General features: G+C 58.9%; 7 protein-coding genes across 7 annotated transcripts; 4 read left to right on the top strand and 3 right to left on the bottom strand.

Moving 5' to 3' along the window:
* Nucleotides 1-717: 717 nt before the first annotated feature.
* JDV02_002237 (uncharacterized protein) lies at nucleotides 718-1,779 on the bottom strand. The gene has a single exon (XM_047983242.1). It carries the CDS (start codon nucleotides 1,538-1,540, stop codon nucleotides 941-943), a length of 600 nt encoding a protein of 199 aa, XP_047839212.1. The 5' UTR covers nucleotides 1,541-1,779; the 3' UTR covers nucleotides 718-940.
* Nucleotides 1,780-2,157: 378 nt separating this feature from the next.
* On the top strand, nucleotides 2,158-6,965 carry SPT6 (Transcription elongation factor spt6). The gene is made up of 4 exons (XM_047983241.1): nucleotides 2,158-2,540; nucleotides 2,599-2,784; nucleotides 2,847-6,468; nucleotides 6,525-6,965. The coding sequence occupies exons 1-4, from the start codon at nucleotides 2,367-2,369 to the stop codon at nucleotides 6,776-6,778; spliced, it is 4,236 nt and encodes a 1,411-aa protein (XP_047839211.1). The 5' UTR covers nucleotides 2,158-2,366; the 3' UTR covers nucleotides 6,779-6,965.
* Nucleotides 6,966-10,277: 3,312 nt separating this feature from the next.
* JDV02_002235 (uncharacterized protein) lies at nucleotides 10,278-10,965 on the top strand (the record flags this gene model as incomplete). The annotated part of the gene is made up of 3 exons (XM_047983240.1): nucleotides 10,278-10,328; nucleotides 10,509-10,665; nucleotides 10,737-10,965. Coding segments are annotated over 3 exons (437 nt in total), but the record flags the coding sequence as incomplete, so codon positions are not given.
* A 2,278-nt stretch (nucleotides 10,966-13,243) lies between these two features.
* On the top strand, nucleotides 13,244-14,580 carry JDV02_002234 (uncharacterized protein). Its single transcript, XM_047983239.1, has 2 exons — nucleotides 13,244-13,514; nucleotides 13,619-14,580. The coding sequence occupies exons 1-2, from the start codon at nucleotides 13,478-13,480 to the stop codon at nucleotides 14,296-14,298; spliced, it is 717 nt and encodes a 238-aa protein (XP_047839209.1). The 5' UTR covers nucleotides 13,244-13,477; the 3' UTR covers nucleotides 14,299-14,580.
* A 90-nt stretch (nucleotides 14,581-14,670) lies between these two features.
* On the bottom strand, nucleotides 14,671-17,662 carry PKAR1 (protein kinase A regulatory subunit). The gene is made up of 3 exons (XM_047983238.1): nucleotides 16,272-17,662; nucleotides 15,537-16,128; nucleotides 14,671-15,481 (listed from the first exon to the last, which is right to left on the bottom strand). The coding sequence occupies exons 2-3, from the start codon at nucleotides 15,987-15,989 to the stop codon at nucleotides 14,780-14,782; spliced, it is 1,155 nt and encodes a 384-aa protein (XP_047839208.1). The 5' UTR covers nucleotides 15,990-16,128; nucleotides 16,272-17,662; the 3' UTR covers nucleotides 14,671-14,779.
* A 1,746-nt stretch (nucleotides 17,663-19,408) lies between these two features.
* Nucleotides 19,409-21,633, bottom strand: JDV02_002232 (uncharacterized protein). Its single transcript, XM_047983237.1, has 4 exons — nucleotides 21,199-21,633; nucleotides 20,851-21,140; nucleotides 20,694-20,799; nucleotides 19,409-20,639 (listed from the first exon to the last, which is right to left on the bottom strand). Exons 1-4 carry the CDS (start codon nucleotides 21,428-21,430, stop codon nucleotides 19,933-19,935), a joined length of 1,335 nt encoding a protein of 444 aa, XP_047839207.1. The 5' UTR covers nucleotides 21,431-21,633; the 3' UTR covers nucleotides 19,409-19,932.
* Nucleotides 21,634-22,165: 532 nt separating this feature from the next.
* On the top strand, nucleotides 22,166-25,134 carry SPC98 (Microtubule-nucleating Tub4p (gamma-tubulin) complex component). The gene is made up of 2 exons (XM_047983236.1): nucleotides 22,166-22,460; nucleotides 22,513-25,134. The coding sequence occupies exons 1-2, from the start codon at nucleotides 22,324-22,326 to the stop codon at nucleotides 24,986-24,988; spliced, it is 2,613 nt and encodes an 870-aa protein (XP_047839206.1). The 5' UTR covers nucleotides 22,166-22,323; the 3' UTR covers nucleotides 24,989-25,134.
* Nucleotides 25,135-26,103: the final 969 nt, after the last annotated feature.

Genomic DNA, 26,103 nt, shown 5'->3' with positions numbered 1-26,103 from the left:
TGGGTTTATAAGGAGCCCTGACATGCACTGACGGCCGCCGGCGTTTCGGGCGCCGCGCATGCACCGGCGTGCGGCCCCCAAAAAAACCTACTAGGTACCGTACCTACACCCTCAGCACTTTGTACCCCCTTAGTACTGGGCTCTCATGCTCTTAGTGCCTGTAGTCTGACCTTAGCACCTCAGCACCTCCAGGAAGGTAACCTTGGAAGGTACCTACTCAACCGGACGTGCGGCCGGCTGCACCCCCTGCCGATGTGCCCGCCTGCAGGACGTCCTGGTCCTGGCGATCCACAAGGTCGGGTGTCTCCCTAACTTAATACCCAAGGCACATGCACATCGAGAAATTCGAGACTACAGATTTAAGGTAGACAGGCGGGAAAGACGCTGCTGGCCAGTGCATCGCTCATCGCTGATCAATGACGCCCGCGCGACGGGCGCCCGTCCAGGTCGCATGCCCGTCTCACTGGCTGCCATCAGAGCACGCGGCCCCTTTCCCTTGCCGTAGTCGCCTTCTGCACTGGGCCACTTAGAAGGGCAAAGGCACGGGCAGCGGTGACGGGATGCGCGCATGTTCGTCTCATTGGCCGCGCGTCGACCAGTCTTGACTCGGGTTCCAGCGCCCAAGCGCCAAGCTATGAAACGATTTCCTTCAACCAGCATGCCAGCAGCCCTGTAACCGCCATCTTTTGCCGGCACGTGGTCACTGCTGCATGCTCGCCCGTGCTCCAAGAAACGGAAACGACGGCTGCTAGAAATACGTACGAGCTTCGAATCGCGGATATCTAAGCTCCATGGTGTGATGACTGCCTAGCTAGCTTCTTGAACAACCTGCCAAGCATCGTTGCCCGTCTCGCCATGAAGAACGGCGTGGCGTCTTGGCTGTATTGCCATCGATGACTTGCACACATCAAGCCCCCAGGCCACTCCCTACGCCACATCATCATCCTGTCCGCGTCCGAAATGCCTGCAGTATAGACTCGTGCTGCAGCGACAATGAATCCAAAGTACCCTTGGGCCACTTCTTCTCCTTCACCTGGCTTTCGCTCGCCCATCCCCAGTCCTGGTGCTCATCCGGCTCGAGCTTGACCGCAGCCGTCATGATTTCCCGTTTGTCCGCTGCCGCAAGGCCGTGGCCCTCTTCGACCTCGACCTCGAAAGTGACCTTGCGCCACATGAAATCGACCTTTTGGTGGTCCGGAATGTCGACCTCGTCAACCACGCGTTTGATGCTTCGCAGATGCAGACCAGTCTCCTCCAGGAGCTCCCTTGCCACGCCCGCGAGAACGGTGCTGTCCTTGTCGGCCTCACAGCAACCCCCCGGGACCTCCCACATCAGGCCCGCAAAGTCGCCTGCCGCCCGTTGAATAACAAGAATTTCGTCGCCGCAAAATACTACGGCGCCGACGATGAGGGCGTTGACGTCTGGATTGGCACGGTAATAGTCGGGTACCGAGATGTCGTGCGCTGCTACCGACTCAGACCCTGCTAGGGCGTCTGTGCTGACCGTCGGCGCAATCCGAGTGCTTTGATCGACTGTCATGGCTTATGACAAAGGCTTAGAGGCGCGGAATGTGAGAAACAGGCGCAACGAGATGTCTTCTAAGCTTATATATCTTGACGCTCGCGGGAGCCTCGCCAGGCAGTCGAATTGAGGCAGGCTGCCAGAAACCGCATGCGTTAGCGCATGCAGCCGGGGTGACTCAAACTGTGCCGGCAAGGATGAGGCTTCCTCGGGTCATCAAGCTCAACGCTTTGGCATGGGAAGGAAGCAAATTCTCGAATTTCTACTTTTTGAGCTGTCATCAGGCCCTTGGGTGAGAGAACTGAGCAGTTGCGCGGCACTCGAGCATCCTGTGAGGTTGACAGTCTGTGTAACCGCACTTTGCCACCAAAGAGACCGTAAACCCGAGGGTGTGAAATACTGTACTACTGGTCTCTCGCTCTGAAGGATCATGAAGAATTAGGCGATTGGTTTCTTCCATGAGGACGACCTTGCGGCACGATCAAGTTATCATCCACAAGACCGAAGTACCTCCAGCGTGCATTCAGAGCACCATGGCGCAAATTACGTAATCACGCTTGTGGGTGTGGAGCGGAACATGTGTAATTCCTCCGCGCCCCTGCCACCGCGATGAGGCTGAAGCTACAGCACGACTCCAAAAATTCAAACAGCCCAAAGGGAGAGAGAGGGCCAGCCCAACGCCGCATCGCTGCCGACAATACGCGGGCCGCGTGCCTTCTTTTCTTCTCGTCGCGAATCCCTCAGGGCCGTCGGCTGCATCTCCCCCCGGCTTCCCAACCCCCCCGGAGGAGTCCGATAAACTTGTTTGCCGCGTGCTGCCTCGACCCGTCAATCACCCGCCACGATGAGCACCTCCATGCGCGACTTGATCTCCGGCGAGGCGGAGCTGGACGACGAAGAGGACGACGAGTCCTTCGACGAAGAAACCGGCGAGGAGCGCCGGAGGAAAAATGGCGCCGGCTTCGAAGACTCGAGCGAAGAGGAGGAGGATGACGATGACGAGGAGGAGGCAAGAAAGGTGCGTGCCCTGGTGCTCCATCCGGCTGATCAGCCCCAAATAACCGTCCATTGCACAGATCCGTGAAGGTTTCATTGTCGATGAGGATGAGGAGGAAGAGGGCGGGGAGGGCTCCGATGGTGAGGATCGTCCGATCAAGCGAAAACGAGAACATCGCGATCGTGAGGAAGAGGAGCGCCTCGATGAAGACGACTTGGAGCTCATCGGAGAGCAATTCGGGGAGCGGCCGAAACCACAGACGCAGGTAGAGATGCCCGACAGTAAATGCCCAACTCTGGAGGAGCGCACTGCTGACGGTCACTCCAGTCCAAGTTCAAGCGACTCAAACGGGGTCATCGCGATGACGACGAACCGGTGAACGAGCGTCGCGGCCTCGAGGAAATCTTCTCCGATGAGGACGAGGAAGTGGCCGAGCAGCGGCCGTACGGTCGGTCCAACTTTCGGGCCCAGGCTGACGAGTTTGACGACTTCATCGAGGAGGATTTCCCTGAGGACGAGGACGAGCGTATGCGACAGCTGGAAGATGCCGAAGTGGCTCGTCCGCGCGATAGGGGTGTTGGGACGATTGTCGATACGACCGGCTTGGACAAGGACGCCCTGGACGACATGGAAGCCATCTTCGGAAATGGCGAGGACTACGACTGGGCGCTCCAACTGGAGGACGAAGAAGAGGACCGCGAGCGAGAGGAGCAGGCCATCGAGCTCAAGGACGTTTTTGAGCCCTCACAGCTGAAGGAGAAGCTTCTCACGGACGAAGACAACGAAATCCGATTCACCGACGAGCCCGAACGATTCCAGCTCGACCGCAAGCCCTTCAAGAACCTGCAGCTCACAGCAGAACAGTTCAGGGAGGAGGCGCGATGGATCACGACCCTGCTCTGGCCGAAAAAAGGTCTGAGCCAAGAACTCCAGGCTCCCTTCGGCAAAGCTGTGGGCAAGGTTCTCGAATTTTTCATCGTCGACGAGGTAGAAGTACCGTACGTCTTCCAGCACCGCAAAGATTATCTGCTCCATTCCAAGAAGATCCGGAGATCAACACGCGACGACCCTGATGCTCCGGACTATACCATCCAGTCCGACAAACTCCTGAATCAGGACGATCTCTGGAAGATCCTTGAGCTCGACATAAAGTTCCGCTCCTTTGTCGAGAAGAGGAATTCGCTTGAGCGTACATACGAGAACCTCAGAGAACTCGAAGTTTCTGACCCGATTGTGGAAGAAATGGTCCCGGAGGCGACGACCATGGAGGAACTGCAGGACCTGCAAGATTACTTGCATTTCCAGTATGGCCCAAAGCTCAAGGACCTGGCAGCCATGTCCGGCAATGTCTCCCAGACCAAGCGTCCAGGGTCCAAGTCTTCGCTTTACGACCGCGTCCGCAACGGCAAAGCCTACTACTTTGTGAAGGCTTATGGCATAACGGCAGATCAACTCGCGAAGAATGCATTGCGCCAAGGCAAAAAGGTCACGCCTGACGATGTCGAGCAGTATCCGATGGACCTGGCCGACAGTCTCATTGACGATAGCTTCAACACTGGAGACCAGGTCATCAATGCCGCGCGGCAGATGTACTCGGAGGAACTGTTTGCTAGCCCGCGGATGCGCAAGTACTTCCGGAGCTCTTATTATCACAATGCTGAAATCAGCTGTCGGCGCACCGACAAGGGGCTGCGCAAGATTGACGACTCACACCCTTATTACGAGGTCAAGTATCTCCAGAACCAGGCGATCGCAGACCTCGTTCATCAGCCTGAATTGTTTTTGAAGATGATGAAGGCTGAAGAAGAGGGCCTGGTTGACATCAAGGTCGAGATGTCGCCTCACTACGATTTCCGTCGGCTGCTCTACCAAGAGTTCGAGTCGGAGAACTTCAGCGACCGGGCCGAGCAGTGGCGAGAGGAGCGCAAGAGGGTTCTCGATCTTGCGTACCCCAAACTAGAAAAGGTCATTGTCAAGAACGTCAAGGAGGTGATCAGGACGTTTTGCCAAGACGAAGTCCTCAGAATGTGCAGGCAAGAATTCTACAGGAAGCTTGACCAGGCGCCTTATAAGCCGAAGGGGATGATCCTCGGAACCACCCCCCGCGTCCTCACCCTATCCAACGGCATGGGCGATCCTGCTCGCGAGCCGGTGTGCTGGGCGTGGGTCGAGGAAGATGGCCGTGTCCTTGAGCAGGGTAAGTTTGGCAACCTCGCTCGTGACGAGTCACAGCGGGACCAGTTCGTGGAACTTGTGCAGCGGCGGCGACCTGACGTTATTGGCGTGAGCGGCTGGTGCGCCGAGACACAAAAGCTGGTACGCGATCTGGAAACGCTCGTCAGCGAGAAGGGCCTCATGGGTCCCGAGTTTGACGACCCCGAGACCAATGACTACCGCACTGAACCTTTGGAGGTCATTGTTGTGGACGATGAGGTTGCACGTCTATACAAGGACAGCCCTCGGGCTCTCGCAGAACATCCGTCACTCAACCCTGTCACACGGTACTGCATTGCGCTTGCGCGCTACATGCAGAACCCCATGAAGGAGTATGCCGCGCTCGGCAAGGACGTTTCATCACTATCCTTCCATCCTTGCCAGCATATGCTTCCTCAAGAGAAGCTGACAAAGTACCTCGAATCCGCCATGGTCGATACGGTCAACATGGTCGGTGTCAACATCAACGATGCCATGAACGACACGTATACGGCCAATCTCTTGCCGTACGTTGCAGGCCTCGGGCCCCGAAAGGCGACGAGCGTCATCAAAGCCATCAACACCAATGGCGGCTCTGTCACAACGAGGGATGAACTCGTCGGTGACCCCGACACCGGCAAGGTGCCCGTCGTGGGCCCGAGGGTGTGGAATAACTGCGCAAGTTTCCTCTACATCGACTACGACGCGACGAACCCATCATCGGACCCGCTAGACAACACACGTGTCCACCCGGAAGACTACGAGCTCGGCCGCAAGATGGCTGCCGATGCTCTGGAACTGGACGAAGAAGACGTCAAGGCTGAGACGGACGAGAACGGCCCGGGCGCCATCGTCCGCAAACTGTTCAAGCAGGACGAGCAAGAACGTGTCAACGAGCTGGTCCTTGACGAGTACGCCGACCAGCTGCTGAAGAACTTCAACCAGCGGAAGCGGGCAACGCTCGAGGCAATCAGCGCCGAGCTTCAGGCGCCGTACGAAGAATTGCGGAGGAGCTTTGCGCTGCTGACACAGCCGGAGATTTTCACAACATTCACGGGCGAAACGAAGGCGACCCTTTGCGAGGGAATGATTGTGCCCGTCAACGTACGCCTCGTACGCGACGACTTTGCCATCGTGAAGCTAGACTGCGGCATCGAGGGCCGGGTGGAGGCGCACGAGGTGACAAACCGGCCATCGGTCAAGGACGTGCTCAGCACGGGCCAGACGGCGCAAGCAAAAATCTTGGAGATGAACTACAAGGACTTTATGGCGAAGCTGTCGATGCGAGAAGACTCGCTGCGCGTCCCGTACAAGCGGCCCATTAACTACGGCCGAGACGGCTGGGACTACTCACTCGAAGCTAAGGATAAGGACGAGCTGCGGGAGAAGGACAAGACGACGGGGCGCACGCAGCGCGTGATCAAGCACCCGAACTTCAAGCCGTTCAACTCGGTGCAAGCCGAAGAATACCTCGGGTCGCAACCGTCGGGCGAAGTCATCGTCCGTCCGTCGTCAAAGGGCAACGACCACCTGGCAGTCACGTGGAAGGTTGCCGACAACGTCTACCAGCACATTGATGTCTTGGAGATGCAGAAGGACAACGAATTCTCAGTCGGCAAGCTCCTACGCGTAGGCGGCAAGTACACGTATAGCGACCTGGACGAACTGATTGTCGACCACGTCAAGGCCATGGCGAGGAAGGTCGAGGAGATGATGAGGCACGACAAGTTCCAGAACCGGTCAAGAGGCGAGACGGGTATGTGCACGTCCCTATGTTGCTGCTTTTGTTTACGATGCTAACGCTATGGGCAGAGAAATGGCTGACGACGTATATCGACGCCAACCCTAACCGGTCAACATATGCGTTTTGCATCGACACAAAACACCCGGGGTACTTCTGGCTGTGTTTCAAGGCCAGCCGGACCGCTCGAGTCATCGGTCTGCCGGTGCGCGCCATTCCTCAGGGATACGAGCTCAAGGGGTACCAGTACCCCGACATGCGAGCCTTGTGCAATGGCTTCAAGCTGCGATACCAGAATGAGTTCTCCAAGATGGGAACAAAATAAGCGGCGCAGATGAGACTGGTTCGGCTCGGGGTTGCTGAGCCGTGTTTGTGGGAGTTTATGCTGTATATTTAGTTTCCCTCTTGGCCTTGGTTTCACGTGCAGGAGGGTCACAGACGGACTGGACAGCGCAGGTCTGAGAGCATGATAGAACACTATGACAATACATGCCGTGACGCGATTGACTCGACGTGTTGTGTGTTATTGGCAGTGCAAACAAGGCTCAACCCGTGGGACAGACCGGTCTTAGTCCTGGCTAGGTCTCCTAGGGACGAGCTGCCTTCTTCTGAGGCGAAGCAGGGCGCTATACAGCTTTCACTAAGACCGCCTGGTGGCGTGCCATCGTCTGACGAGGGCCTGGTAGTACGAAGTACGGTCCGGTCTGTACACGTGTCCAACTCCACGCAGAGGGGGAGACAGAGAAGAGGGATATAACCAGGTGTCAATTGCGAACACAAAGTGGCGGCTACTGTTGAGTTGTCTGCCTGTCCCGTCGCGTCCCAGCTTGAATCGTGAGTCCCACAGGTACAGCATACAGGTCACGCTTGCTAAACCTGGACAATGGGCGGCTACGGCGGTGACCTTGAGATGACACGAGGTCATGTGCTCTCGCGGGGCGGTCTGTTGGTTCAGTCGTTTGTCCACGCAGGAACGTGCTCCCAAACAACTACGTCAGGGCTCCCAGCGTCTCATACTAACAGACGGACGGGCGGACGGGTAGGTGGGACACGAAAGCGGCCGTGAGGGCGGGCGGCAAGTGCAAGCTTGGCTTGCCAGCCAGCCAGACTAGGGACGGCAGCAAGTGGCAGGCGGTTTGACTCACCGAGGGGGGAGGGATCGCTTGTCCGAAATGCGCGACGCAGCAAAAGGCGATTGATTGCATGGCTTACATGCAAGCAAGCAAGGAAGCAGAGACACGGCAGTCCCCCAGCCCGGCTGGGTGACCGGCCTCGTGATCGCGTCCAGCCGCGTCCCTCCCCGCCGTTTACGGCCGCCGTGTATCCTGGAGGCGCAGATGACGAATAATTGAAAGTAAGCGGAGCTCCGGCGGGCGACATCGGCGGCGGCGACAGTTGATGATGCGGCGCGCCTGACGGGCGGTCAGCGTCGCGGCCGGTGGGTGGTCTTGCTCACGGAATCCGTCGACGTTCACCGTGGACGGGGGCGATTTCCAGCGGGCTGGCCTGGCCGCCGCGGGGCACGCGCCTGCGTAGCCGGACTCCGAAAGCTGCGCGTTGGTGGAACATGCAGTAATGATCGGTGTGCTTTCGCACCCTGGGCGGGTCACGAGGTCCAGGTGGCGGGCAGCACAGCAGAGCACAGCACAGTAGGGCACACACAGCAGAGCAGAGAGAGGAGCCAGCCGGATCCAGCCCCAGTCCAGTTCAGTCCCTGCATTCCGCCCGCCCATTCGAGAAGAGTGGATTCTGGCGTCGGCGCCAGTCATGTACCCCATACCCCGCAATGGCGGATGCGCCATGTGGGTGCTCCGAGTACCGGCGACCTTGGCTTGGCCTCTCCCTACCTTGGGTGAGTGACGTACGTCCTGTTGTGGCAGGACAGTACCCTCAACTCAGTACCCTCAACTTGGATGCCTTGTTGGGGTGGGTTCGGTACCTATTCTGGGGACCTTCAGATACTGCCCCGTACGCACTGACGTACTGTCGTTCGTTGCGGGCTGCCTCTGGGCTCCATCGATCAATGGATGGGATGTTCCAGTTGCACGCGGGCGGTGCTGCCCCTTGCTCCCCGGGTGCGGCGCGGGCGCGCAGGGCGGGTTGGGGGCCGAAAACACAGGGCAGCAGCGCTCGGAGCGTCCATCAGGATGGAATGGAACCTTGTCCTTTGTACGCAGCCCAGCCCGCCCACCAGCTCCGTTGGGTGCCCCACGAAACGTCAATTGCGCCCCCTTCCGCCCCTATATTTACCAAGTCCGGATCAGCCGGACAGAACAGGACAGCTCCGCGTGGCATAACACAGCACAGCACAGCACAGCACATAATGCGGAGGGAAAGCAGCTGGGAGGATGAGAACGTCGATTCGACGATTCAGTCTTGTCTGTCCAGTTCCGGCGGTGGAGCCAGTTGCGGGACCGCATCGCCAGCCCAGCAGCAAGCCAGCAAGCCGAGACAGTACAACGCGAGGAGAAAGGTAGACAGCGCGCCCAGGAGGCTCCTTCCAGTGCAGGCAATCAGCCCGCCCCGCCAGGCCAGGCGAGCAAGGGTTCATTCAGGTGGAACCCCCACTGGCAGGCAGTGAGGGGCCGCCTCCGCCGCCGCCGCCGTGTGCCCGAGCTCAGGCGAGTTACTGCTCCATTGTACTTTGTTCCTACAGCGGCAGGTACACGGCGCTGCACCGCTGGCTCGGTGCCGCAACCAGGGCGAGACCGGGCCTCGATCGTTGCAGACGGAGAGGGGCGCAATCCATCAAGACCAATTGAGGCAATTGAGTGGCAGAACAGCCCCTCTCAATTGCGCAAACGGCTGGGTAACAAACTCTCCCCTCCCTCCGAGCCGTAATGCTCATTCCGGGTCGCGATGAGGGGATCGGCGAGCACTGTAGACCACGGTGAACGAATTGGCCGCACAGCCAGCCCGGGAAGTGAGTGACTGGTGAGTTGCTGACCCGCCGAGAGTGGGGTCCCCCTCCCTGTGCTGTTGCGTCAGTGTCCGGGGGGTCACGCGATGACCTCTCCCAGGGGGGTGGTCTGGGCCGCTCCTTGTCTGTCGTCCGCGTTTGAATCCGAGGCTTCTGTTGACTTCCATTGCGCGTCGTGCGTCGCCCACCAGAGTGAATCACTGCCTCGGGCCGTGCCAAGATGGATCGGGGCAGAGAGAGAGGCGCAACAGGACACACGAGGACGGCATTGAAGCGGAGAGTTGCAGTTCCCTCCCCCTGGGCGTGTGCCACGCTCCGAGGTCTCAATGGCCTCATCATCCTGGAGCACACGCAGCCCACAATGGCACAGTTACCACCTTGCCTGCGGCAAACGGGCCCCCTTTCCTGCTCTTCCGCCGGCTTCCATGGTCCCATTGTGTACATTGGCTCACCTGTCCATGCCCATCCATCGCAGGACGGCAACCCGAGAAAGCCAAGGTGACGGTGACTCGACTGACTTGGCCGGCCCCGGCAATCAGTACGTACCTCGTCGCTCGATGAAGCCAGGTGCGTGGCCATGGCTTGACCGAGCTGATTGGCCCTCCGTCATACCACCCACCCTCCCCCCCCGGCACTCGCGTGACGCTCCGATATAATAGCCAGCTTCCTCCTCCTCCTCACCCATCCTCTCCCCTCCAAGCTCTCATCAGCATTCCATTCCATCAATCTTGCCATCAATCCATCCGTGATTCTCATCTTCCTCCTGCCTCTATCATCACCGCAATCACTCCAAAGCACCACCACCACCACACTCGCACTTACACGCCAACCTTCCTGTCCGCTTACACAGACGAGCACCGCCCAACGTACTCGCCGTCTATCTGAACCTCTCGACAAGCTTCAGCTACCCCTCTTCCCCCCCAAAACCCCATCTCCAACACCACACCGTACAACAGTGAGTCTACTCAACCCCTACTCCTGCATCCATGGCACCATGTCGCCGCCACGCCCTGCCATTGTGCGGCGATCCTGTTGTTGCGAGGCGATGCATGCCGTCGTCTCGTCGATTACATCGATGCTAGCACTGGCACCCATTAGCCATTGACTCGGCGTGGCTAACGGTCATCTGTCACAGTGACTCGCTCCCACAAGGCCAATGACCGTGACCACAAGGGCCTTGCCGACGGCACCGCCGCCCCCTCAGAGCATCTCCCTCGTTTCTTTGCCAAGCATGGCTATGCCGACGCCGATCCCAAGAAGATCAAGAAGGACGGCGGCGGCAAGGGCAACTGGTATGTGCCCGACGCTTTTTGCCTCTAAAACGCTGCCTTGATAACGGTGCGCTAACGCAATGGCTGTATAGGGGAAACTTTGGAGAAGAGGTAGTGGATGAAGACTTCCGCTTCACCAACGCGCGTCGTCGCTCCAACAGCAGCACCGTTTCACATCACATGGGCGAGTTCAAGACCAAGTTCGACGTGAATGAGCCCGAGCCCGTTTTCGAGGAGTCGGTGCACGGCCCCGGTAGCGACGAGGGCGACGACCTGTCCAAGACGGACTCGTCGGAGAGCGGTGGGTCGTCGGCTCACTGAGCGGAATCCCGCCCGTCCCGACCTCCCGATAGTCACGTCTTACGATTGGATCTTCCAATGACAATGGCCGCCGCATGATGACATATTAATTAACGAAACAAAGACACACAACATTTGCTCTTATTCTTGGGTTGGGAGTTTGGAAGGAGGGCGCGCAGATTTATGCGGCGGCTACACAAGGGGTGTACAAGGATCGGAGTTTGCTTGACACGACGCCTTTCACCCTGACTATGACGGGATCTCGGCGGGACGCACATTTTGGCTTTGTACCACGCAGGCTCGCTGGACAAAGATGTACTATTGTATCATCATCACACTACCCCGATGGCTACGGCTCTACAATATGAACCACTTGATGGCCGCAACTCGAGTCTTGAGGACGACATCGCAAGTGACATTTGTGATGGCGCGATGTGATGGATAGGCACCGGGAGGGCGGCCGGACCACGTCCCTCGTGCCGGATGGCGTTCAGCTCCTCGATGAGAGGGGTCAAGCCGACGGCACGCCATGCGGGAGCGTCGCAAGCAGCGGCGCGGTGGTTGGGGGGGAAAAGCACCGCGCCGTCTTGTTCTGCGATAACTGGCTGGGACCCCGCTCTGCCACACACCACCACCCAGGCCCGCTCATCACGCTGCAGTGAGCACGGAGAGCCGTGAGCTGCCGATCAAGCGTCCCCCTATCCGTGACAGGTGTGTGAGCTGACCCTGTTCCCCCTCCATCGAGACTCGAGGGCCCCAAGAGCCGATGCTGGGCGAGAGGAGGAGAAATGCGAAGAAGATTACGACGAGCCAGGTGGTCGAGGAGAGAGCCGACCGGGAGAGCGAGCAATTTGGGCGGAGGGGAGAGCGAGAAGGAGGGAGAGAGACGTGAAATAAGGATGAGGATATGATGATGTATGTAAAGTTACTTGGTATGCTTCTATTTCCCTTGACCCTGTATACGGTAGACGGCAGGCTGGGCAACGGAGAGAAAGTATATACAGCTAACAACCCAACTCGTGGGTTCTCTCGCAGCGATGTCGGGCGCTCAAGGACAAAAACTACCCAAGTATAACAAACAACGTTGGGGTGCCGAGGATACGGGGCGGCCCCCAGGCAAGGGGGAGCCGTGGTGGGTTGTGGTTGTGGTTATGGTGGCGGTGGTGGTATACTACTATAGTCCACTGCCGCCCAGCCGAGCGAGCGACGTGAGAGCCACGAGAGCCGAAAGGGGGGTGGAGGCTGAGCAACTAGCAGTAGGTACCTACCTAGGTAAAGCTGGGGCGCGCGGCGGACGTGAGGAAACGTGATGCGACGCGGTGACTTGAAGGAGAGCCACGGTAAACAGGACTCGGTGAGCGGGCATCGTTCAGCGTTGTGGAGCTTGCTCCAATTGTGGAGGTATGCTTTTTCCTGCCTTGGTGGTCCGTGCCCGCTCGGTGGGGAAGGCCCCTGCGCCGCTGCACGAAGTGCTGGACCTACTGTAATGGAGTACACGCCCGGTAGCTGGGCTGTCATCCGGGCTGTCACTGGGATGTTCTGTTCTGTGTGTTCCACGCGCTGTGGTATCCATACCGTCCAGGTATGCTTCGTGCTGTCCCTCCTTTCAGCAGTCTGGGCCGCCCTGTTTTCCACTTGCTCTGCCGTGATCCTCCAGGGCAGTCAGTCCAGTCTAGCCCAGCAGGCCGCCGTGATAAGTAGGTAGCTGCCCAGGTGGCCGGTCCGGTTGTCTCAGTGGTCACGCCAGTCACCTCACCTACCTAGGTACCAAGGCAGTCAGTGAAGTGCTCGCCCTCCAGGTACTAAGGTTGCTGTCCCTGCCGGTAGCAGCCCGCCCGCGCAATTCGGCAGGGCAGCGGCGGGGACCTCCACAGGGCGGTAACATACCTAGCCTTGCAGCGCTTCAGCTCCGCTATTGGTCCAGTGACGACTACCAGGGTGCTCGAGGACAACGAAACGACGACGACGGGGGGAGGCTGAAAAAAATTGGCCCAAACGAAACATCTAACGACGACCTCTGGCCGACATCCTCTCCCGCGCACACTCGAGTTCGCTTCTTCACCACCACCACCAACCGACCACCATAGTCGCAGCCGCCCGAGACGACGACAAAGGCGACAAGCGACTTAGCAGCACCAACGCGTGCCGTGCACCACCACCACCATCACACGCACGTCGAGCACTCTCCATCCCGCGTGCCCACAGTCGCTCCATCGCCGCAACGAACAACGACGAGGCAGACCACGAGGCCGCCGCCGCACCCACCACCTCCTCCGCGCCGCATTCCGTGCGACCCTTACTGTTTGCGGGCGCATATAAGAACAATTGAACCCTCCCAAGAGACGGGAAGACGTGCGCTCCGTCGCAAGAGCGGGCACGCAGCGCCGAAACCCGCATCGAAGCACTCAGCAGCTGCGCGCGCACGACGCGAGAGAGATTCTCTCTCAAGAGCCTCGTGAAGCCGCATCACCACCACCACCTTTGCGACGCGCCGCCCGCCCGCCTGTAGGGAAGCCATCTTATATCATTCATCATGGCCGTCCCGCCGGCATATCTAGAGTCCCTGCCCTGTACGTGCAAGCCTCTTTCTCTCCCTCTCCCACCCTTGCCCAGTTCGGTGCACCTCCGCCCTTCGCAGCCGCACATCCCGCTGACAACCCCTCTCTCCGTCTAGACATCGACCCCGAGCCCTCCCCCGAGGCCCTCGCCGCCGCCCGCGCCCTCATCTCCGCCGAGCAATCCTCCTCACAACCGCCTTCCTCCCTCCCGCCCCTCCGCGAACCCTCCTTCTCCCCCGCCCTCACCACCGAGCTCTCCCGCATCGCCTCCTCCACGCCCCTCCAGCCGCTCTCCCTCTCCCGCTACGAAGCGCAGGAGCTGCCACCCGCTCCGTCTACCGCCACCTCCAAGGCTAAGACGACACGGCGCTCCCGTCGCGGTTCCGCATCCTCCTCTTCCGCCGCCGCCGCCGCCGCCACATCCTCCTACGTTAACGATGACCTCCGCCCTGTCCTCTCCAACGCCTACGTCTCCGCCGCCTACCTCGCCGCTCGCAACCAGAACCTCGCTCTCCTCGACCGCCACGGCGCAAACGCCTGGCTCCTCTCAAACTACCACCTCGAGGAGTCCCTCCGCGCCGTCGAGCGCGACCTCGCCGCCGTCAAGCGAGACATCGACCTCGTCAACGCCGCCAGGCAGCGCCGCCAGGAGGACGTCCGCGCCGAGATGCTCATGCTCGACGAGTCATGGCGCAATGGCGTCGGCAAGGTCCTCGAGACCGAGGTCGCCGTCGAGGAGCTCAAGGCGCAGGTTCGCGAGGAGCTCAAGAACCAGAGCGCCCGGCAACACTCATGAGTGCGGCGTGAGAGGTGGCGAACACGACGTGAGCATAGTAGAATAGGGCCACGAGCCACGCAAGTAGGTAGATGCCAGGGTCTCGGAGTCGGCAGTCACAATGCACTACATGGAAGACATGACGTTTGTTGTTGGAGTCTTCATTATCCGGAACACGTCCTGTCAAGACTTCTCGGCCCTGTACCTGCTTCACAACCCAATGAGCAATCCCAGAATCGGCATAACAGTTACAAGGTATATGCTAGTAGCCATGTTTCTCTGTCTCTCTCCCAGGAAAGCGAGGGTAGTGATTGTTTGTGCAGTAGTCTTCCCCAAAAACGCCGTCTCAAAACTTGGTCCCCAATAGTCGTTCGTGCCTCCTCAACCCGTTTTCCCCCACGCGGGGTGTCGGCCGTTCCCGTGGCGCGGTGGCAGTCAGCTCGACTGTAACAAACCCCGACACGTCGCCTCTCTCTGTACGAACAATTCTCCAATGCACTTCTTACCCTCTGTGCAGCGGATCCATCTCCTCAACGCCCGTCTTGACTCCCTGATACCTAGTCCTTCGCAAGAGTCCCTCGACGGGGCCGAGCAGTCTCTGGAAGGCATTCTTGCCCAACGTTGCCACCTTGACGTCCGTCGTAGCGACAACACTAGCGGCTCGAGGCGCGTCGTTGAGAAGGGCCAGCTCGCCAAAGAAGTCGCCCTTGTTGTAATGAAGAACCTTGTTGCTGGGGTCTCCCTTGTACGCGTCTGCCTCTCCAGACTCCAAGAGGTAAAAGGAGTGACCCGGGTCCCCTTCCTTGATGATGACCCCTCCTGGGACAAACTTTTGCGTCTCCAGTGCGTCGGCAATCTTGGAGCGCTCGTATGGTGTTAGGGAGGACAGGAGAGGCACCTCCTCGAGGAAGCTCTCGTACATTCGTCTCCGGGCAAACGTTGATTCCATCAGAATTCGGCGGAATGTGACTCTGTCCAAAGCCCAGAGCGTGCATCCGGATTCCACAGAAATAACCGTCGCGGCGCGAGGCGCGTTGTACATGAGCGCAAGCTCGCCAAACGAACCGCCAGCCTGGATGTTTCCAACCTTTTCACCCAGGCCATCCGGCCCAGGTTGAATGGTGCCGCTAGGGTTTACATGGACGTCAAACGAGCCTTTCTCAACAACATAGAAGAAGTCGCCCGCGTCACCCTGGCTGATGATCTAGTCCCAAGTCAGCGCTGACGAGATGGGCGAGCATGGACGTGCCCCCGCTCACCTTGATGCCCTTGGCAGGAATGGGTTTCTCAACTAGGGCTCCGAGAATCTGCGCACTTTGGTCCTCGTCCAGGTGACTGAAAAGAAAGTTGCCTTCGATGGCACGCTTCAGCCGCTCGAGCTGCTCTGGAGTCTTCTCGTGGAAAGGCGGCGACCAATTGTCATACGTATCAGCGCTGGGTTTTAGCGACTCCGCAGACACAGACGTGCGACGGGCAAAATTGTACTGGGCAGGGTAGCTGTCGGGGCCCTGCGCGTGTCGCAGCGCTGAAGGCCCTTCGGTGGAGGCGTCGCCCCCAAACGCGCCAGAAAAAAGAGAGCCGCCGCTGGGCTCAATCGAGGCACCAACGGTGTCGTTCTCATCCTCCTCAGCGACGCGTTGCATAGTGTTGGATCGATCGGCACCGAAGGGGTTGGCGTTGGCCCCAAACGGGCTCGTGAAAGGGCCAGACATGATGTTGTGAGCGGACGTCGGCAGTGTTGACTTGAGCTGCGTGAAGGCTGTCGCGCCGGTGTCACCCGTCTGCAACGGCCGTGGGTAAGAAATTCAGTGTCTCGAATTCGAGAGTTGTAGACGAAAGGAGACCTCTTTGCTGCTGTAGGAGCCGTAGCATCAGTAAATAGACTGCATTGACAAGCACAATCGAACAAATCTCAGCCGCAACAAAATTTTGGCAGCCGTGACCCAGCGGACGTAATGCTCAACTAGGCTCAAGCGATGGAAAACCCGACGTACCAAACGTTTCAGAGTATCTGGGACAATCGGCCAGAAGGACAATTGATGCTTCTTAAGAGCTGTGGCAAGTTAGCATTGGCTTGGGACCGGCGACGGACGGCGAAGTGAGGGCGGCGGGGCTGGATGCTTCAACGACGGGAAGCTGGAGGCTTTGAGGATCGACCAGCTAGGAAAGGACACTACCAAGGAATCTAGAAAAGAACGGCACGAATGCTCGCTTGTCTCGATGTCACAGGGATAGAAAGAGGGGTGACAAGGTGGTGCAGCGCGACAGAAAGAGAACCGCATCCCCAGCAGACGTCATTGGGCGGTCACTAGGGGCGAAATTGAGGGCAGCTGCGACTTCGCGCAACAAGAAAGAGGCAGCTCAGTGCACGGGCAAAGCAAAGCGAACAAACGAATGCAGGGGGAACGGCGCGACGTGCTTCGTACCTGCACTGCAAGTTGTGAGCTTGGCGAAACCTGTGGCGAGTCGGCGACAGGACGGCAGAGCGACCTCGGCCAAGCAAGGATGACAGGGTAGAGAGCTTGGTGAGAGGCGGAGACAGCGGACGGAGGGGAGGACGAGGGGTCGTGCGGGCGAACCACCAAAGAATGAGCAAGGTACCTTTTCGCGTGCTGAGCTGTGCTTCAGGCGCCAGCGGCGCAAATCTGCGGGCGGTGCGGCGTCGGCGTCGGCGTCGGCTCGCGTGCAGAGGGCACAGGCAGGGGTTGGGTGGGATAATGGTGTCTTTCTCGGGCAGGGCTGAGCAACGGTGATGGATGACAGACAGATGGGGGGATGGATGGAGAGGCGGTGAAGTAAAAGGTAAGGCAATGGAACAGTTGAAGGAGGAGAACAGAAACAAGAGAAGCGGCGGCGCCGGTGGCGGGGGGGTTGAAGCTTCAATCAAAGGGCGCCACTGGTAGTGGAGGCAGGGCGGGTAATCAAGGTAAGATAGGGAAGGCGCTTTTGTGATTGATTGTATTCGCGCCGAGGAAGGAGGTACCTGGGCAAGTTGATGTACCTACCTTGGCTTTTTGGCTGCCCGTTTGCCGAAATCTGGCAGCAGCCCAGGTAGCTTCTGGGGTGGACTGGGGGGAGCTTGAGCTCTCGCAACGCTTCGTTGTTAGGGTCCGTTGTCGTCGCCGCCGCCGCCGCCGTCGTCGTCGTTGTCGCAGTAGCAGCAACAGCAGCAGCAGAAGGTCTCAAGACGCGCGCGCCCACGACCAAAAGGGGCCGGTAGGGAGACGACAGTCAGAGCAGGATAGATGCTGCACTCGCCAAAATAGAGGGGAATAAAGACGTGAGGCGAGCGGAAAGCGAGCAGGCAGATAGGTGAGGCAAGGTAATAAGGTGGTGATGGCGAGCAGGCAACCGGGACCCAAGCAAGGTGGGGGGGGGGAACTTGAGGAAGGATGGTGAGGGGAGGAGGGGAGGGGACGAGGACAGACAGAAGCTTTCTAGAAAGGCGCACGGACCAGTCGGTGGCCCCACGCACGCAACCATCCCCCCAAGCACGCTTGCCAGCATGGAAGCAGGCAATGGAAGGCGGTGCGGCGCAGCACCAATGGAAGCTTCCATTCCGGGCTGAAGGTGCAGCAACAGCAGCAGCAGCAGCAGCAGCAGCAGCAGCAGCGTCCACCATTACCAGGGCACCTGGTTGCCATCCCGTGTAGCACAGGGCAGCGTAGGGCAGCACGGTGCAGCGAGGTGCCCGAAGCCCAGTCGCGCAGCCCGGCTATGTTGAACCCCCCATGGCACTGGCTGACAGCGGGCGCTTCTGTGGCGTTCCCATCTCCGGGGCCGCGGGTCGGGGTCGGCATCGGAGGTGCAGTAGGTGCCGTACCTTCAGTACCTCAGGTATTCCCCTCACTGCTGCTACAGCCAATGTACGTTTACTTACCTGTACCAAGGCATCCAAGGCAACTGAGATGGAATGCCTTCAGTGCGGGAGAAGCAGCAGCGTCTCAGCAGCGGTAGCAAGCGCTACCGGAATGATCTTCATCTCTTTTGGACACGGCGGCATTTGCCCCCTCAACCCCTCTCCCCCCCCCCCTCCTAGCCCGCGACACTGATCGTATCGTGGGCTTCTCCTACAAGCCCTGGTCATTGGACTGAGGAGGTACGAAGCAATGATGTCTGCAGCGTTCATCATCGCCGCGCGCCACACACCATCGGCCATCACACCTTAAGCTGTCATGCCATCCGAGGGACAGTCTCGCCGCATATTGTCAACGAGCATGCATCAATTCAAAAAGGCTCAAGCCAACCCATCGCCCGGCGGCCTCGCATCATCGCCGCCCGCCCCCTCGTGTCGCCCTCCAACAGCGTCCCAGCGTTCGCTGCAGGCCTCGAGCTTCCGGGCTGCAAGGGTCCAACCAGGTGCATCGTCACCCAACAAAGCCAAAGCTGCCACCTGCGCGTCTTCCCCTCTCGCCCTCCCAGTCCTCCTGCTTCTCACCCGCCCTCCTCGCGTACATACGGTATAGTACTACTGCATGCGTCCCATGTTCCATGCCTATCCCATGCTCATGGACCGATTGGGTGGTGGGATGCACACGCAGCTCAGACCACCCCGTGGCCCGCCTGCCAGGCCGCCTGCCAGGTCGCCCGTACTACCGGCCGGCAGATCTCCCCCTCTGCGGCCGCCCTCACCTGCCGACACCGGGTGACGTGGGCGGCACCAATCTCGTCAACTGCAAGCCCATGCACCGTCACACACGCCGAAACGGCCGACCTGTCACAGTACAGAATAGGAAGTAGTCACAGGTAATGAGTGCTTACCGCGGCGAATGCGCCCCCTCGCGATCAGATGGTTGTTCTGATGATGATATAATATTAAGACGAAGGGCGAGGGCAGGAATACCTTGTACTCCCAAGCAAGGTAGCTGCTGCGAGCAGAGTGTGGGGGGAGATGCCGAACAAGACAGCAAACGTGAGGTTACCCTCGCAGCTGCTGTACGAAGTATGCGGCCGTAGGTTCCGTCGCTCTTGGCGATGAGCATGTAGCCCAGGCTGTCGATACGCAGCTCTCCGGCTCGGATGACCGTGCCCATGTTGCCTCCCGGTCACACGCCGTCTTTGCATGGATATTCGAGCTCCTTGGCTGTCCCAGACGGCAAAGGTCACACAAGTCTCAACACTTCCCACCCCGGTTACAACAAAACTGTGATATTCGCCGCTACCTTGCTCTACCTCTGAGAGCCCCAGCCACCATCAGCGTTGCCGTTCGAGCTGTTCCCCGAGAGCCCCGCGGGTATCGTCAAGTATAAAAGTACAGCCGCCGCCTACCCTTCCTCACTCCACGCGCCCCTGCCCCGCGTTATCGTACCCAAGATCCCCAACAACGCCAAACGAATTTTCCCTTCAATCCCGAAAGGCGTGAAAGTATCAAGCAAGGCAAAACCAACCAATGTCCTCTGCGCCAAATCACGAATGCCATGCAACAAATGCTCCCCAGCTCCGCGGCCCGTGGCGCCCCCGAATCCTAAAATCTTCCCGTTGCGAGGACGAGCCCTGCTGAAATGATTCGCTTGCTTGACAATTCTTGCTGCCATGGATTGGCTCCGCAGCAGCCGTTGTCTTCCACGATCCATGCGTGGAGTAGTGACGCAGACGAAACCCCTGACCTTTGCGGTACTTCACAGTGTCGACGGCTTCACTCGGATAGCGTCTTCTTCATGAGCCGACTGTGAGACACGTATCCAGGATGCCATCCAACATGTCGACGTCTTTTACTTCGCCTCCGTCCCACCACACCTCGTTGTCGATATCCATGTTGTCAGGGTGCCCATTAGGCAGCGCTTGACCATCTTTCGTGTCTGGCAGCTCCTCGATGACCGGCGTCTGGCCATTGACCCAGCTGTAGTCGGTCCAGTTCTCCAACTCGCCCTCGCGATAGCCGTACAAAACTTGCGTCATCAAAACTGGAAACTGAGCCATGCCGGTGTCCGCCATCTCAAGCGCCAGACGCATGTCGCCCATGGCAAGCGGCCCGCGCTCGCTCGCTGCTTTGGCCTCGACGGGTAACATGCCGCTCTTGTCTCGAGTTATCTCGCCTCGTTGGGCCGCATCTTCTTCGTGACTCAGCTGCTTGCGGTACTTTCGAGTCTGGATCCACGTAGTGCCGATACCAAAGCCGGCACTGCCAGAGTCGCCTGGGCCATTGCTGCGCGTTCGGCTGAATATTTGGGTCAAAATCTCCTTGATGTATGCCTCAGCAGCCACAGACATGAGCTGTGGGGCATCGGTAACATGTCCGCTTGCTAAACCGGCCTCGTAGCAGAACGGCAGCATGCGTCCGGCTATCATGCCGACATCAGGGAATTCGCCGGACTCGACCGCCAATGGTGGTGCAAATCGTTTTCGAATCTCCAAGTCAAAGTCTGAAATACCTGTTAGCAGGTTCCCGGGCCATCATTTCCACGTGTATCACTAACTCATTTTATTGATGCCCCCAGCAGCGCTAGCGGGGGCATCCGTAGGCGCGGACGGGCGACGATGCGTGTCGGCAAATAAATTGGACAAATTCTCGTGGGGGTCATACTGAGCCCGTGGTAAGCAGCCATGAATCGACGAGTTGGCATCGGAACTTACATCGTTATGCACCAAATCCTTGATGCGCCTGCGATCCCTTGCAGGCAGTTGCATCACGTCCCCTTTCAGCCGACGCTCGGCCGCATCGCCGGTGACAGGTTTGCTTCCGGTGGTTGCCACAGGCTTGTCGTTGGCGCTGACCCAGGGCGCGATGCCCTGATCGGGCATCTCGCGTGTGACATTGCCGTAGATGGCCGCGATGAGCTGGTTGTGCAGATGGTCTTTTTCGCCATTGTCGCCAGAAAGTATCGGGTCAATTCGTTCTGAGTATTCGGTTTGGCTCAGACGCCCTGTCGTCTTTCCGTCAGCAGCGCGATGGAACATGTCATACGGGGGATGCAAGCATACCAGTGAGGAACTCGGCTGTAGCCTCCTTGTATATCAGCCACTGGTCGCTGCTTATCGCCGACTTCAGCGCGGTGTAGAGCGGTTCGAGATCGATCCGGGCGGGAATGATCTGACTCGTCTTCGTAATCTTCGCTGAGCCGGTCGCATTGATGGAGAGCGTCTTGGTGGAGAGGACGGGGGTCGAGAGCGTGACGGCGGGACGGCTCAAGGCCGCGGGGTCGATGTCGGGCATGGTGGATTAGGGACGGGGGAGGTGGATGCGTCGCGTGCAACGAAAGAGCAACGCGCAACGCGCAAGGGTGCTCGTGAATTGCATCAAACGAAAGCCAGCGGCTATGCGACCGCGAATCCGGGGTCAAATTGATGATGCGGGCATCGCAAGGTCGCCAAATTGATGATGGTGTTTCCGCGGGTGTCGTAGGGAGGGAGGTCAGCGGATGGAGTGAAGTCGAAATTTGCCGAGATGCTGGCCGACGTGGTGACAAGACGCCGGCAGTGTAGCGCTACTCCGGTTTTGCAGGCAGCTGCATTGACGGATAAAGTACTGGATACGGGCCCGCATCCGTCGCCAGCACGCCTGGCCCAGTGCTCTGCTGACTGCTATAGCATCCAGTACGACAACGACTAGAATATTCATGGATCACGGGGTACAAAAATATTATGGTATGCTTGGGGTTTCTTTGCGTCCTTCTGGAAGACCATCTCTCAGTGAATATTCGCGATGTAGTAGTTTGTAAACTCGAGAGCGAAATGCGGCGAGGCATCTTCCCCCAGGGAGAGGCGCTTTGTTTACAGGGCTCAAGCCTGAGACGTCCCAGCTAGAGCGCTGCCAGGGAACAGTCGAGTGCGCCGACGGCCACCCAGGCAGGCAGGTTCCAGGTGGCCGCTAGCGGGTCACAGGCGGCCGACGGGACCTGAGCCCCGCGCCGTGTCGCGTCTGTCGCGTCTCCAGGATGACCCGGCACTTCGAACATGCAACGTTGAATCTTTTTTCACGTAGCGAACGACCCGACCGAGCGCCGAGGCACAGATGTAGTTCGACCGCCGGTCATTGCCTTCCTCCTGCTGGTTCCTCCCCCGCCGTTCGCCTAACACGATCGCGCCCGGTCTGGCGACGATGCAGTCATGGCGTCTGACCGCATCTCCACCGTTATTGACAGCCTGATAAGCCATCTGGTTCCCAATAAGCCCAACGAGGACGAGGACGCCGTGCAAGAGAGGCACGATGCCTGCTTTGAAATTGTCAAATCCATAATTGACAGGCGAGCATCCCCTCCAACGCGTCCTTGCGAAGCCGCTACTGACTGACTCCAGCCCTCCAAGCCCCGGAATATCCTCCGACGTTAATCATGCCTCCGACCTCATTAAGCGCAAGCTCATCCAGGCCGACCCGAACGACGCCCTTCGCTTCTCTAACCTCTATTCGAGGCTTTTGGCTCTACCTGTGCTCAAGCACAAGTGGGCCATCCTATATCTCCTCTATCAGCTCTCCGACTCCCCAGACCCCGACGAGCCAATACCCCTGAGCCCGGTGAGACCATCGGCGCCAAACTATCGGGAAACCATCAACCGTGAGGCTCTCAAGCGCCAGAGTAGAGATCGCTCAAAGACATCGACCCCAGTGTCGCGACTCGAGGCGGAGCAGTTCAAAGATGCGTTCCAGCCAGACGGACTTCGGAAGCTACCGGCCAAGGAACCAGGGCAGGTCGACAACGACAAGCACAACCCACCGAGGAGGGACGTGTCCCTAAAGTCCACCCTTCTCGCTAGCAACAATGCTGAAAGCGATCCTCCAGAAGCTGCCATTCTTCGCGACCTCCCCTACACCCTCCAAGGCGTCTCCTCTACCACTCTACCCTTCTTGAACCAGGCAACGTTGAAACTACCGCCGACACTCCCTCTCCCTTTGCTTTCTCTTCTTCACACCTTGGCAGAACCGTCTCTACTCTATCGCGGTCTGGATGCGTTTTGCAAGACCCCCGCTCAAGGTCTGCTGGGGCAGAGCTTACGATCCGCCATTAGCGGCGAATTGCGTTCCTATCTGAGCCTCATCGCGACCCTCGAGGCGCAGATTCGAAGGGCGCTCTCAACCATAGACGATAGTTCCCCACCCGGCGCCATTGGGAAAGCCGGCGTGACCCTCAAAAGATGTGTGGTCTGGACGCGAGAGGCGACGATGGGCCTGCGATTGATGAGCTTGATTGCTGAGGAGTCTGAGAGCCAAAAAGGAGGACAGCTCATCACCTTGATTCACAGCTTTTCCTCGTCTCATGGCGATCCGGTGGTCGCCGCTTTTGCGGAACGACTGCTCGGAAGCTTCACACGCCCCTTCTACGACATCTTGCGCCACTGGATATACGACGGCGAGCTTCTCGACCCCTATCGCGAGTTCTTCGTCAGAGAGCAGCTTGCCAACGGCGACATCAACAAGAAAAAGGTGGCAGGCAACGTGTGGGAGGACAAATATGAGATCGACCATGACATGATACCCAGCATCATCACGCAAGACTTTGCTCAAAAGGTGTTCCTGATCGGCAAGTCACTCAACTTCATCCGCCACAGCTGTGGTGACTCGGTCTGGGTGGAGGACTACTCCAAAGCGGCTTCCAAGGAGCTCAGGTACGGTGACACGGCAACTCTCGAGGCGTGGATCGACGAAGCATACAAGACGACTATGAAGCGTCTGATGGATCTCATGGCCAACAGATTCAACCTATTTGATCATCTCCAAGCCTTGAAGAACTATCTTCTCCTCGGCCAAGGGGACTTTATTGCCTTGTTGATGGAGTCTTTGGCTGCGAACCTGGACCGGCCCGCCGGGGCACAATATAGGCACGCTCTTACGGCTCAGCTCGAGCACGCAATCCGAGGGTCGAATGCACAGTACGACTCTCCCGAGGTCTTGCGCCGGCTGGATGCCCGGATGCTGCAGCTGTCCCATGGAGACATCGGTTGGGACTGCTTTACCCTCGAGTACAAGATCGACGCACCCGTCGATGTTGTCGTGACGGAATGGGGAAACCGCCAGTACCTCAAGGTGTTCAACTTCCTGTGGCGGATAAAGAGGGTTGAGTTCGCGCTACTCACGTCGTGGCGAAACTGCATGACGGGCTCGCGCGGCGTCCTGCAAAGCTCGGACCCGGCCGTGATGCAGACATGGAAGTCGACCCGTGGGACACTCGCGGAAATGATACACTTTGTGGGCCAGCTGCAGTACTACATTCTCTTCGAAGTCATCGAGTCGTCATGGGGTGAGCTGCAGAAGCGGATCCAGAAGGAGGACTGTACGCTTGACGACCTCATCAAGGCCCACGAGCGTTACCTCACCAACATCACGCACAAGGGCCTCCTCGGCGCGAAGCGCAAGCTCCACGGCTTGGACGAGGACGACCGCGCGTCGTACCTCGCCCAGCTGAGCGAGCTCCTGCGCCTCATGCTCCACTACAGAGACTCCATGGACGGTCTGTACAGCTGGAGCTTGTCCGACTTTACACGCCGGCAGGAGGCCGACGTGCGCGGGCACGTTCTCCTCGACGACGGCCCGGCGAACGGCGCCGTGCCATCCGAGTTCCCCGTGCTGCAGGAGCGGCTGCGCAACCTGGGCCAGTCGTTCCGTTCGCGGCTCCAAGTACTGCTGGGCGACCTCGCTTACCAGCCCGACGTGGACATGCGCTTCCTCGGCGTGGCCATGAACTTCAACGACGTCTACCAGCCAACGAAACGGCGCAGCAAGGCTCCAGTCGCCACCGGCGGTGGTGCGACGTCGTCGGCCAACACTTCCAAGGGGTGACGATGAGTGGGCGGCTGAAAGACGGTGTCACGGCGTTTTGCTTGCCATCCATCCGGTGGCGTTGTGATGTTTGGGGAAGTTTTTGTCTGCGTGCCGTCGACTCGCGCGCTGCGCCCCTTTCTTGTCTTTGATGGCGCTTCTCGGGCGTACCGGGGGGGGGGGGGAAGGTCACCACAGATGAGATGACGATATGACCCATGTTAGATGCTAGCCTGCAATACGAAGCCCTGTCAACCCTGTCCATGATCGTGCCTACACGTGCCGTCTCGTAACTGCACGTAGGTAGGCACCATCATGTTGCACTCCCTCTTACCTACCCACAGCCGAGCCGGCTACAGGCACGCACAGGCAGGCAGGCACGCACATCACTAGCCGCCTTTCAAAAAAAAAAAGAGTCAACGAGATGACGGTCTGCCAAACAATGACGCTCCCTGAACAAAGAAGAAAAAGGGTGGGCAACCCAAAAGCAAAAGCCGCGAACGAAGGGCGGGGCCGCCCTAGCCTTCCCATGGCATCTTTTTTTTTTCGTACGTACTGTAGATGCGTGCGCAGAGTCGTACCGAGGTACGTACGTAGAAAAACAAAAAAGAAAAAGGACTTGTCTTGACCGGACCGCCGGAGGCAGGCAGCACAAATATGTCTTGTCTGCGCGCGACTGCAATTCCACTCCCTCTCTCTCCCCCTTCCACCTCCCTCGCGCTAACGATGGGGATGGGGGTGGTGGTGGTGGGTGGAGGAGGAGGGTGATGATGTCTTTTCTTCCTGATCGGACGATCTTGCATAGTGCCCGCGGGTGGCGGCCCTCGGCAATCCTGCAAATTCCGTGTACAAGATACTAGTAACTTGCCGCCATGTGCATGTGTGTGTGCGTGCGTGCGTGCGTGCGTGCGTCTGTGGATGTTTCTCTCGTTTGCGTCCCCTCCTTGGGCATCGTGGCGGCGCGAGCAGCAAGCACAGCACGCATACGCACGCACGCCCCCATGGTTTGAGGCAACAGCGTCGGGGCCCCCCCTTCTCAGCCCTGGCTTTCACGGACAGGGCAGGGCAGGGCAGGGCAGCATCGCATGCATGATGATACGTCGAAACGGCGCGCCCGTCGGCCCGTCTGGCGTTTG

Source organism: Purpureocillium takamizusanense, chromosome 2 (genome assembly GCF_022605165.1).
Source record: "Purpureocillium takamizusanense chromosome 2, complete sequence".
In the NCBI taxonomy this organism is placed as follows: domain Eukaryota; kingdom Fungi; phylum Ascomycota; class Sordariomycetes; order Hypocreales; family Ophiocordycipitaceae; genus Purpureocillium; species Purpureocillium takamizusanense.
Note: the sequence above shows the minus strand (reverse complement) of the source record. Positions and strands in the feature narration are given on the sequence as shown.

Bases quoted from the DNA above. Each gene is read 5' to 3' on its own strand.
- JDV02_002237 (XM_047983242.1), bottom strand. From the start codon at position 1,540: ATGACAGTCGATCAAAGCACTCGGATTGCGCCGACGGTCAGCACAGAC.
- SPT6 (XM_047983241.1), top strand. From the start codon at position 2,367: ATGAGCACCTCCATGCGCGACTTGATCTCCGGCGAGGCGGAGCTGGAC. The intron at 2,541-2,598 runs GTGCGTGCCCTG...TCCATTGCACAG, and splicing joins ACGAGGAGGAGGCAAGAAAG to ATCCGTGAAGGTTTCATTGT. The intron at 2,785-2,846 runs GTAGAGATGCCC...CGGTCACTCCAG, and splicing joins GGCCGAAACCACAGACGCAG to TCCAAGTTCAAGCGACTCAA.
- JDV02_002234 (XM_047983239.1), top strand. From the start codon at position 13,478: ATGGCCGTCCCGCCGGCATATCTAGAGTCCCTGCCCT. The intron at 13,515-13,618 runs GTACGTGCAAGC...CTCTCCGTCTAG, and splicing joins ATATCTAGAGTCCCTGCCCT to ACATCGACCCCGAGCCCTCC.
- PKAR1 (XM_047983238.1), bottom strand. From the start codon at position 15,989: ATGTCTGGCCCTTTCACGAGCCCGTTTGGGGCCAACGCCAACCCCTTC. The intron at 15,482-15,536 runs GTGAGCGGGGGC...ACTTGGGACTAG, and splicing joins TTCCTGCCAAGGGCATCAAG to ATCATCAGCCAGGGTGACGC.
- JDV02_002232 (XM_047983237.1), bottom strand. From the start codon at position 21,430: ATGCCCGACATCGACCCCGCGGCCTTGAGCCGTCCCGCCGTCACGCTC. The intron at 20,800-20,850 runs GTAAGTTCCGAT...CCACGGGCTCAG, and splicing joins AGGATTTGGTGCATAACGAT to TATGACCCCCACGAGAATTT. The intron at 20,640-20,693 runs GTTAGTGATACA...CAGGTATTTCAG, and splicing joins TGGGGGCATCAATAAAATGA to ACTTTGACTTGGAGATTCGA.
- SPC98 (XM_047983236.1), top strand. From the start codon at position 22,324: ATGGCGTCTGACCGCATCTCCACCGTTATTGACAGCCTGATAAGCCAT. The intron at 22,461-22,512 runs GCGAGCATCCCC...GACTGACTCCAG, and splicing joins GTCAAATCCATAATTGACAG to CCCTCCAAGCCCCGGAATAT.